Source organism: Gymnoscopelus microlampas (assembly GCF_963454915.1).
Source record: "Gymnoscopelus microlampas genome assembly, chromosome: 23".
Taxonomy (NCBI): Eukaryota; Metazoa; Chordata; class Actinopteri; order Myctophiformes; family Myctophidae; genus Gymnoscopelus; species Gymnoscopelus microlampas.
Window position 1 is genome coordinate 16,933,292 of NC_139960.1, and position 12,078 is coordinate 16,945,369.

General features: G+C 45.6%; 1 protein-coding gene across 1 annotated transcript in view; it reads left to right on the plus strand.

The window, feature by feature from the left end:
* The first annotated feature begins 325 nt into the window (after positions 1-325).
* iqsec3a (IQ motif and Sec7 domain ArfGEF 3a) overlaps positions 326-12,078 on the plus strand; it is a 70,599-nt gene continuing 58,846 nt past the window's right edge. The window contains exon 1 of the mRNA XM_084049354.1: positions 326-1,638. Within this exon, the coding sequence (XP_083905480.1) occupies positions 332-1,638 (1,307 nt within the window). The 5' untranslated portion in view covers positions 326-331. The remainder of the gene's footprint in view (positions 1,639-12,078) is intronic.

Consider the following 12,078-nt stretch of genomic DNA (forward strand, 5'->3'; position numbering starts at 1 on the left):
GTTCACAAAAGCCTGAGTAGACGATGAAATGACCCGATAAAAAATAAATAAACTGAAATATCCCTTTAAGAGCTTGTGACTAAAAACTACTTTGGGTCCATTGATTTTTTTTTTTTGAATTCCCAGAAATTTAACGGTTTTGGACATACACCGCCTGATATCAAGCCGTTATGTCCGTTATGAAAAGCTGTCTGAAGAGACAAAGTGCTTTCTGATCCAGACCTTTACTTATATTTGTTTTTGTTTTCCTCTCCCTCTCTCTCTCTCTCTCTCTCTCTCTCTGTCTCTGTCTCTCTCTGTCTCTGACGCTCTCTCTCTGTCACAGATCGAAATGTTAGAGCACAAGTACGGCGGCCATCTCATCTCCCGACGCGCCGCCTGCAAGATCCAGACCGCCTTCCGCCAGTACCAGCTCAGCAAGAACTTTGAGAAGATCCGCAACTCTCTGCTGGAGAGCCGGCTGCCGCGGCGCATCTCGCTGCGCAAGGTCCGTGTGCAAAACGCAGAGGGCTTCTCCGCCGAGCGCGCCCTGGCGGAAGGCTGCAACCTGGCGGGCATCCCGCTGGTGCGCTCACCGTCGCTGCCCGCCACGGTGGGCGGCAGCCTGACCGACCTGGAGGACTCGTTTACCGAGCAGGTGCAGTCCTTGGCCAAGTCCATCGACGACGCGCTGAGCAACTGGAGCCTGAAGACCATGTGCTCCCTGCAAGACGCCGGCGCCTACCAGTTCAGCGCAGAGGCCTTCAGCGCCGCCGCAGCAGCGGCAGCAGCAGCAGCAGCAGTGGGAGGAGGAGGAGGAGGAGTGGAAGGAGGTGGAGCAGCGGAGCCGCCAATCCTTCAGAGCATGGTGGATCCCGGCGATCTGTCGCGGAGCGCCAGCAAGCTGATGATGGCTTTCCGCGATGTGACCGTGCAGTTCGACAGCCAGAACTTCCGCGTGTCGTCCTCCGTCGTGGAATCCTCCGCGTCGGTCGCCCTCGGCAATTGCGTCCAACAGGGCGGAGCCTCCTTCCCCGCCGCGACCGATTCCTCCTACGTCCCAACCGAGCCCCCCGCAGAACCCCCTCCTCCGCCCCCCGCTGCAAAGGAAGTCCCCGCGGAACCCGCGGCGGAACAGCCGCCGCCACTCCCCCCGCAAGAACCCCCGCCACCCCCGGACACCAACGTAGAAGGAGACGAGCCGGAGGCCGACTTCCCCGCCCCGCCTCCGTGTGAAGAAGAGCTCGCAGAGGAAGAAGAACAACCTCCTCTGACTCCTCTGGACAAGATGGCCACTCCGCGAGAGGTGGAGGAATTACCTCCGCCGCCGCCTCCGTCCGGAACCCCTGGGGTGCATGCCCCTTCGCCTCGAGAGAACCCCCCTCCGCCACTGATCAGCTGCTCCCCCGCCGCGACAGAGCCCCTGGAGGCCAACCGGAGCGGCTCGGAGACGGCCAGCTCGGAGCAGATGAGCAGCAGCAGCACGTCTACGGAGGCCCGCTCTGCGTCCGAGGCCTCGTCCAAAGAGGCCCTGCAGGCCATGATCCTCAGCCTGCCGCGCTACCACTGTGAGAACCCGGCCAGCTGCAAGTCGCCAACGCTGTCCACGGACGTCATGCGGAAGCGGCTCTATCGCATCGGCCTGAACCTCTTCAACGTGTGAGTATTACAGTTCTCCTCTTGATTGGATCGTGACACTTCATGTTGGACCGTAGGGGCTTCAGTCAAAACACAAGCAAATACACCGTAGAGCTTATAGATTATGAAAGACTTGTTGGGTTTAAAGCAGTGGTTCTCAACCCGTGGTTCCGGTTCGGCACCTCCAGGGGGGTCCCCACATGAGGGCTAGTCCCCACATGACAATAAAGTGATAATTTGACCTTTTTAATACCTAAAAAAAAAGAAAGAAAGAAATGAAAAGAACATTACTGCATCGAACGTAATCAAACAGCTATACTATAAAAACTGGTCAAACATTGGCCAAATGGTAAAATAATGTAAGAAAGAGGAAAAAAAATTGAATAGCTGATCTACAAGCTCACGACGTTGTGAGCTGGTAGATCGACTATTTTCACAATGTTTATCTGTGGAACCGAGTTAAATTAAGTAAATGTAATGCCTCAACTCCTACAATTCCTGTCAAGTGCCTGTCAGGGTGGGGGGTCCCCAGTTAAAATATGATCATTTTGGGGGTTGCGGCATGAAAAGGTTGAGAAGGACACAGTTCAGTTGTTGTACTTACAATGTCAGCCATCTGATACATAATGTGAGGGTGACTGTTATTGTTTAATGCTAGCTTTCTTCTGCAATATTGTGCACTTGCTGTACCCTCCCACGGGTTAATGCACAGTATATATATATACTGTATATATATATATATATATATATATATATATATATATATATACTGTATATATATATATATATAATACATAGTATCTTCCTTTCTTTCTTTCTTTCTTTCTTTCTTTCTTTCCTTCACTACCATTACAGCTGTGGCCAGAGGTTGCCATATGCTACAACATTCAGTGAAAGGATTATCTGCCCTCTGTTGAGCACTCGGTTCTTTTTTAATAGAGGTTTGCACAGCAGCAGCAGTCTACCTAGAAAACGCACGTGTTTCGGCACGTAGGCCTTCCTCATGCTACACAATTCGGATCACCTTCTGTTTGTCTGTGTAAGACATAAAAAAACTCTCTTTAACTCTGTAATCTGTAGAACATTTCGACTCAGCCTTTTTACGGTCTCATTCTACATAGTGTAGGAGGTGATGATAACAACAACGTTGTGCTGATCCTAAAAATAGGTAGCCAATGTACACATTGTGCAGGGCAGTGTTAGCATGCACTTACAGCCCTTTGTATCCAAAATGAAGATGGAGAGAATGAGTACAATAGATTACTTGGAGAGCCGGATGAAGACAGTGCCCCACCCCCACACGCATCCACCCAGATATCATGGAAGTTTAATGACTCTCTCTGGTCTCTCTGGACGCAAAGTGCTTGGACAAGCACTTTTCAGAGGCGTTCCATTGTGTGAGATGAGAGCAGGATAAAGGGCTGAGGCCCAGGCTACTGTTACTGTGAGATCTAAAGTGGATTCTTCTTCTTTCTGCTCCGAGAGAGAGACACGAGTACAAGGGGAGAAGAGGGGGGATCAGTGTTGCCAGATTGTGTGAGAGACATAAGCAACCAGGTCTATGAAAACAAGCCCAAAAGAAGCGACTATTGCAGACCACATGAGCTTTAACTTTAAACCTTTATACTGTACACATCGGCCATTTCATCATCAGCCGATCTACGAGCCGATCTACGAGCCCACAACGTTTTACGATGCAACGTGTTGTGAGCTTGTAGATCTGCTATTTTCAACAAAAAGAATTATAATTTAAAAAAAAAAAACATTTTAACAAAGATGTACAAGATGTAACAAATCTGGCTCCCTGTCACAAGTCTTTTTTCAGATGGGGGTTTAGGGACAAATACATATACATTTTGGGTGTCCATGCCATGAAAATATTTGTGAACCACTGGTTTAAATAATAATTAAAAAGCCCAAATAAAGAATCAAGCCCAAATAAGCATCTACACTAGACACAAGCCCCCCAAAAAACGCAACTACCAATATTTACAGGCAACTTTACAGAAAAGGGAGCCCAAAGATGCTTATTATAAGCAGACATGGCAATGCTAGGAGGGGGGGGTGAAGTGCAAGGAAGAGGAGATTAAATATTGAGGCAAAGAAGAGCGTAGAGATTGAGTGAAAGAGGGATAAATAAAGCCACGAGAGTGAAGGGATAGAGCATATCTCGTCTAGACGAGTGAGAAAAAGGTGCACTATATTTATATATACATAGCATCATTGTTCACTCAACCACTTAACCACTTAAGCCCTATATACTTACTGTAGTCATAAATCAAAAAATAGCCACTCATATATATATATCTAACTATATAAATGGCGACCAACTTCCGCACCCTCGGTGTCCACACCCCACAGCTCTGTTATCGACTAAACAACGCACCGCCAGACCACATGTCGCCAACTGACTCGCCACGCCGGCCGCGCTGAATTTACGCCTCGCGTAGGGGACATCTCACTGCTCAATACACCTTTTCCACCGCGCAACATAATTAATTCTACTCACCAAATGTCGGACAAAACGGAAGGGGAGGCAGCTTCGTACCGTTTACCGTGCGCACGACCTCATCACCACAACAGCACGCAGCCGCTGCGGGGTTTTTTTCCTTTTTTTCCAAACTTTTTTTTTGGTCACCATTTTCTCCAGGCACCATTTCTGGTGTAACGTCGGGTGTTTCTTTTCACCAGCCAATCACCTTTCACGTTGCCACGTCCGTTGCCACGTCGCGCTGACGTACGCTAAACAAGCGCTGCCGTGCGCACAATGCAAACGAGCCCAAAGGCGCGCCAAAATCAGCCGACCATTGCTTAGACACAAAGTCAGACCTGGCAACGCAGCCTACGCCAATCATGTGTGAGAGATCTACAAGCTATGGGGCAGAGACGCCACCGTATCTTAGCAACAACTACAGCGCTCACTCTCATTGGTCGTGTCACGCTAAGAGCAGTCTCCAGACAATGGCATCGCAGACAGCTTGCTGTTACTGCTGTAGCCATCACAGGCAGTTGCAGCACGACGGACAGGGCGCTGTGATAGCTGCCATGTCGCTAACGCTAACCTGGTTGTCATGCCTGCAGCGGCTGTGCAATCACTTTGTCAACAATGCACGTTCGTGTGGTGAATGTCTATATTGCTGCTCAGTTCGTCCATTGTAGATGGTGTATGTTTGTGTGTGTCTTCTGGAGAACTATGTCGCTCCACAGCAACTACAGTAACTAACGTAATGGCAGGACCGCCCCGTGCAACAGATGTTAGGCTGCATTATGGTCATGTAGTAATTTCAGATAATTTCGCTCCGATTAGAGCAGTGTTTATCAACCCTTTCACGCCGCCCCCCCCCCCCCCCCCCCAAATACACGTACTTGATCTGGGACCCCCCCATTCTGTTTGACTCCGTTCCACAAGTAAATATTGTGAAAATAGCCGATCTACAAGCTCGAAACGCCTCACGTTCAGAGGCTTTGTACGCTTGGAGATCGGCTATTTTCTACATGATTGCCTCTTTCTTACATTCTTTGCCAATGTGGCCCATGTTTTCATAGCATAGTTTCTTGACTACTTCTGTTGCAGAAATGGCCATTTCCTTTACTTTCGGTTTTTTATTGTCTCCGCCAGGCCGAAAGGCATGGCGCAACACTATGTTTCACCCCCTGTCCGTCCGTCTGTGATAGCTAATCTCTCACATCGTTGACTTGATCGCAGCAAAATAACAGCCCGATGTGGAGAGTCAGTGAGAGCTGGATAAACGACGTAAAATGTGTCAAAAGGAGTCTGTACGGCTGTCGATAAATGAACACATGACGTTGGTGGGAGAGCAGATATTGTGTCTTTTGGACAAACAGCAGCGTGGTGCTGATGTTTGTTGTGTGAAGCAGCTTAATGTCAGAGTGTTTGTGTTGGAGCGCCTCAGTGCGGCTGCAGAGTTCATGTGCAACCTCTTCCAGAGAGACACAGACACACTAGAAACTCTGCTGGGGAAAAAAAACACTGCTGGGCATTGACTTTCCTATGGACATTGATCTACACACTGCAGGTATATCTGCTACACACACAACATCAAACTACACACTGCAGGTATGATGCAGCGTTTGCATTACAGCCAGCATGCCAGCGTACTTCCCATATGGTTTCAAGGTGGGCTAAACCATATGCACCCCATGTCAGCAATGTCAGCGGCATCCACTTCAGTCCCAACTGCGATGCCCATGCAGGCTATAAGTGGCTTCTACCTGGCCCTTAGGTGGGCCCCAACTAGCCATGTTTATGTGGGACCAAGGCGGGTCCTAACTGGGTTTGCCCATGCAGGCTTTAACTGGGTTCTACCTGGGCCCTAGGTGTACCCTAACCAACCACAGTGCAGTGCCCATCGCTCCAATTGTTGTGACGTCAGGGCTCTCAATACTGCACATTGGTGGAGGAGGAGGGGCCGCAGGGCGACCACACACATCGCTGAACCAATGGTAGCCCACGGATGTTTCCTCTGTGGATTTACAATCTGCCCCTCTATGCCACATATCATCCGCACTACAGGGTCTTCACTGACCGAGCCACGGCCCCACTGACCCTCATGACGCTACGCCACTTAAACGTGCGGCAGCATGCGCTGGGTTGCCAGGTTTGCACAGGCTGCGCCAGAAACAAGCAACCACCTTCATGAAAAAAAAAAAAACACCGAAATGGTCCGCAATGTTCCAGGGGTGTCCCCGCGCGTCCCAACACTCCACAGGGGGTCAGTGGACCATCAGGGGGTCCGCGGACCCCCTGTGGACCCCCTGAAACATAACAAATATTATTTCTTCAAATTTTTCCTTTTTCAAAAAATTTTTTGCACAGTTTCACTCCGGCGATTTGGGTCCCCCAATATACACACGGCTGGGCCCCGTGCGCGGCTGGGGTTGAGGGGGGCGTAGCCCCCCGAAACTCTAGTATATATATATATATATATATATACTGTATGTTTTTCACGTTACAATATGTTCATATATCCTGTTGTATCATATGATAGTACTACTAATGTATGTTACAAAAGCCCTTGTGAAAATGATATGCAAATTGGATCCCCTTCCCTCATGCATTTGAAAGCGCATACAAGGACGTGAGCAGCATCTCTGCATGCATTCCTATAGATTCCAGAGACGTATGCGTGCTCACAATTATGATGGTTGCAACAGAAGAGCCGGCTACCGTTTTTACAGCATATCAATTCAATTCAAAGGAGCTTTATTGGCATGAGAAAACATACATTTGCATTGCCAAAGCAAAAGTGGAACAAAACAAAACAATGTAGGCTATGTACAATTAAACATTAAATATAAATGGGGAAAATAAATGTGTAAACAGAGCTGTGTTACATTTCAATTTAGAGAGAAGACTATCTTACGAAACTCTAACAATTGTGCATTTTCTGTCAGAAATAGTTACACATCCATATAGGAAAAGTTAGCTTTGTATAAACTTTTGAAACAGTTGACAGCAGTATTTCAATGTTCTGCCTTCACTTGGTATAAAACCTTTGCGACAAATAGCAGCAATTTATTCCAATGCAATTAAAGGTAGTTGCTCTGTTCATATAGTATTTCTATGTACCAAGGTCATTTGGTGTAAACAGTGCAGGGATACACACAATGATTTGTAGTCCTTATATCTAGGTCATTGTAAACAGTGCAGGGATACACACAATGATTTATTCCTTATCTAAAAACAATGTCTGCCTCCTCCCTAATTGGTCCTGAAGGAATTTAACAGTGGTTCTCAACCTGTGGGTCGGGACCACCATGGGGGTCCCGACATGATTTTGGGAGGGTCCCCAGATGACAGTAAAATGACAATTTAATACCAAAAAACAAAACAAAAAAGAAAACACCAGTACTCCATTGAAAGTAACCAACAAAAACTTCACTATAAAAATTGGTCAGACATTGTCCAAATTGTCCAATAATTTAAGAAAATAGGTGATCTACAAGCTCACAACGGCGTTGTGAGCCTACACCTGTGCATAAACGCATGCGGTTGTATGCACGAGTGTGTTACATAGCGATCCACTAGTAAAAACAATCCACAGTACATCACTTCGCCACCTGCTCCACATTAAGCATCAACCTGTTTGTCCATTAATCAGTCTGTAAAAACAGATCCGATCCGATCCCTTGCAAACAACAGTGTGAACAGTCAGTCCTAAAGATTGGATTTTAGAAATAAATGGGATTGGACTGCGCCATGACGCTCATGGGTGGCAAACCTCACACCGGAAGTTGGATGAAATACATTTATTTCCAATAATGCTGCTGTGCATTGAGCCTATTTAGTTCTACTTAGCGATGCTGCATCTATGAGTTGATACCACGGCATGACAAGCAGCATGACTGTGCAGGTGTGTGTGTGTGTGTGTGTGTGTGTGTGTGTGTGTGTGTGTGTGTGTGTGTGTGTGTGTGTGTGTGTGTGTGTGTGTGTGTGTGTGTGTGTGTGTGTGTGTGTGTGTGTGTGTGTGTGTGTGTGTGTGTGTGTGTGCGTGCGTGCGCAGGGCGTTGCTGAAAATTTGCATTTGTGCTCAGCTACTTTCCCTGGGTAAATAAAGGACGGGGGAAAAAAGAAGTGACTGTATGGTTCTGCAAAGCACCGGAGGATAAAAAGCTTGTTAATCCAACATTTCCTGCTGTCGTCTGTCCCCTGTTACTGAGCACTGTTACAGAGAAATTATGTAGGCATAAAAAGGGCACTTTCTCATGTGAAGGTATAATTGGGCAGGTGCTTGGGTACCGTACTGGTGGGTACCTGTGTGGGCACGTGCCTGATTCCCCCCTCAGCCTCCTAGAGTGGCAGTGGTGGAAAAAAGTACTCACATGTTTTTAAGTAAAAGTATCAATACTGTAATGCAGAATTAAATACTCTGTTACAAGTAAAAGTCAGGAATTCAACATTTAATTGAATAAAAGTACAAAAGCGACGCATTGTGAGCTTGTTGAACGGCTATTTTCAAATAGCCAAAGTTTAAATAGCAGAAGTGGTTAATGTATATTTTGTAATCTACGAAGTAACTAACTAACGTTTTCAAATAATTGTAGTGGAGTGGAAGTAAAAGTACAGAAAATTGGAAATACTCCAGTAAAGTAAAAAATACCTCAAAATTGCACTTAAGTACAGTGCTTTAGTAAATGTACTTACAGTAGTTACTTTACTCCACTGCCGACTCAGTGCCGAGTGGCATTTAGTAGCCAACAGCACACCTGGAAGGAATTATTAAACGCAGTAATACGCCATGTGCTCAATTAGCTTTTCACCCAGAACCCATGTCTTCTGGGGCCCCTGATCCACACTTTGAAACTAAACCACCTGGAGCACTTTCTGCCTAAACACACTAACCCATAAAGACCTGAGGCCGATTCTACGAATGCCTTCTAAATCAGTGGTTCTCAAACTTTTTTGTGCCAAGGTCCCCCAAAATGATATGTATTTGGCTGCGTACCCCCCATCTGAAAATATTTTGTGCCATGGACCCCCCCCCCGTGCTTTTGCGTGCTTTCAAACACTTTCAAGATTTTTCAGAAATAAAATAGCAGATATACAAGCTATATACAGGCGCGGCACGAAGTAACACAGTGTGAGCTAGTAGATGTGCTATTTTTTGACAACTACTGTTCTAAACCACTGGTCTAAATCCTAATAGTTTTCTGAAAAAACATACGTTGCTATATAGCTAAAATGACACATATGCTTTTAATAATTTAAACACATTAAGAGGTGAGGTCAGACACCATCAGAGCGAACGGAAACCCATCCGTTGGAATATACGCAAGAGGAGGGAATCCAAAAGAAGAATGGCACTGATCCACAAAAGCCTGAAATTCTCATTAGTCATTCTGTTGCAAGTTGTGGTTTGTAATTAAAAGTTCCTCCAGTGATGTAGGAGCTCCTTGGGAAATGGGAAGAAAAGTTTGTGAACATTTCAATCCAAACAGCTTCCTCTTCCCTCCCACCTTTTCTCATTTTTTTGCCACTTCAAGAAAATAAAATATATTTTCCTACTTTCCAAAACATATTGAGATTTAGAAAAAACAACTAGATATTCATTCCCTCAGGGGAGGGAAAACCCTAAAAGAGTTTTAGATATCGCACCCAATTAAGCTGTCTCACACAAAGTCAGAACATTGTGTGGCGGATATAAAACAATATTTTTTTACTTGCCGCCTGCCTCGGCGGCAGCACAACAACATTGTGAAATGGAACCTATTCATTTTTGACTAGATGCTGGAGAACGAGAGAACGCTGTGCAGTCACTGAATACAGTTGAGGTGCCGTGGTCTCGTCACCTGGGGAAATTGGATGATTCTGTTTAGCTTTTTTCCTTCCTTGTAGTTGTTCCAGTGCTGCAAGTTCAAAGACAGCCTGTTTGTACATTTGAGTTATGTTGTTTTAATGTTTTATTATCGTGTGTTGTTGTGTAATATGTAAGCTGTCATCAGCTGTAAGTATTTCCAGTGAGTGACAAGTATGTTGACGAGTAACAGGAGTGTAGGACCGGCCGGTGGCAGTTGTGGCTTGAAGACTAGAAATTGGGGTGCTTTGTGCCTGGAAGGTTGTCCGTTCGATCTCCCGCACCGGCAGTTAAAAGCTGGGAAGGGAAGTGAATGGGCAATGCCCAACAATGAAGGGCCCTTGAGCAAGGCACGTAACCACTTAAGCCCGATTGTGTGTCGTTTGACTGTGTCGCAATGCGACGTGTTATGAGCCAACACATTCTCACAGATAGGCGTCAGGTTTGCCGTTCTGTCATTTTCACTCCCCAATGTGTCACTATAGGACTACAAAAACTGAAAGGCACACATTGGAGCTTCATATATTACTCTAATCAAGTCAAGCATTGCTACCAGGTAAGCCACTGAGGCAGCTGCACACATACTGTACCAGTAATCTCAACCTCCCATTATTCGATCCGACTGTGGGTATGACTTTTTTTTCTCTCTCTCCGCACAGTTTTTGTGAGGTTAGGATTAAAGTTAGGTTTAGGCATATTTTTGTGAGGTTAGGGTTAGGTTTAGGCATACAGTTTTAGGCATAGTTTAATCTTTACAGTCGCGTAAATGTATCCTAATATAAATCAAAACCATCTAAGCATATAGCTTGCTGCTTAGCAGAAATGGAAATTAAAAAAAAAAGTAAAGATATTTGAAGATATATTTTTGTGAACGGAAATGACGAACAGATGACAGTTTACTGTCCGGTGTAGTTCCAGACTCTATATAGCATTGATTGTCAATAGTTGTCTGGCTATGCAAGATTACTGTAACCCTGGTATCCAAATTTTGGGCATGTCATTATGAGCGGAAATAAATAGCAATAAAATCTGCTATTTTCGCTAATTGTGACTAAGGACTTAAGTGGTTTTAAAAAGCTGTCAAATAAGACGTGTCATTTTTCCCACGAGGCCCTTTGGGAAGTTTTAAAACTTAAAGAAGACATTTTGTCTTATTGAAGAAGGAAGCCTTTTGTAATCATTTTGTTGTGTAGACCAGACATGAAGCACGAAACAAACTCTAGTACAAAGTCTAGTTATGCAAGCATTCCCCAAAGCACAGTGAATAGCAGGGTCAGTGACACACACGCATTTGATGAATGAATGATGCAGCTCATCTGCCAGAACAGCAGTGGTGGAAGAAGTATTTTTTTACTTGAGTAAAAGTATCAATACCACCATGTAGAAAAACAAGTAAGGCTTATCTGGGTTATCCTTTTAGCATTCTTTTGTATAAATCTGTTCCACCGTGCCTTGCTTTTGCAAACTGTTAATAAAGTATTCATCAATCAATCAATCAGTCAATCTACAAGCTCACAGCACGTCGCTTGTGAGCTTGTAGATCTCCATCTTTTTTACATTATTACAGTATTTCTACAATGTGGTATTGGTACTTTTAACTTCTTCCACCACTGACTAAAAGTGGGAAATGGCTACCTTTGATTACACACACACATGCCGGCATTATGCACACACACAAATTGTGTGTGTGTGTGTGTGTGTGTGTGTGTGTGTGTGTGTGTGTGTGTGTGTGTGTGTGTGTGTGTGTGTGTGTGTGTGTGTGTGTGTGTGTGTGTGTGTGTGTGCGCTCCTGCGTGCATGCTCGTGTGCGCATGCAGCAGGCACGGAGGTACGTCAAGATTAATTAAAACAATATATCAGCCAACCTGTCCGACAGCTCCACCGGGAGGACCCGAGGCTGTAAAGAAGAACTCGTTATGACTGCATGTGGACATGTGTTTTGTGTGCCTTGTGTATAGAGGTGTGCGTGCGTGCGTGCATTCCTGTGTGCGTCAGAGAGAGAGAGAAGCAGTTATTTCTGCTTTAGTAGCAAAATAACCCAACGACAAATTGCAGACTCAACTCCAGATGGCAGACGGGGTGAGTCGTTTATCAAACCTCTCACTAAACCCCCCCCCCAACCCTCCCGTGTACGACGTTATCTTAT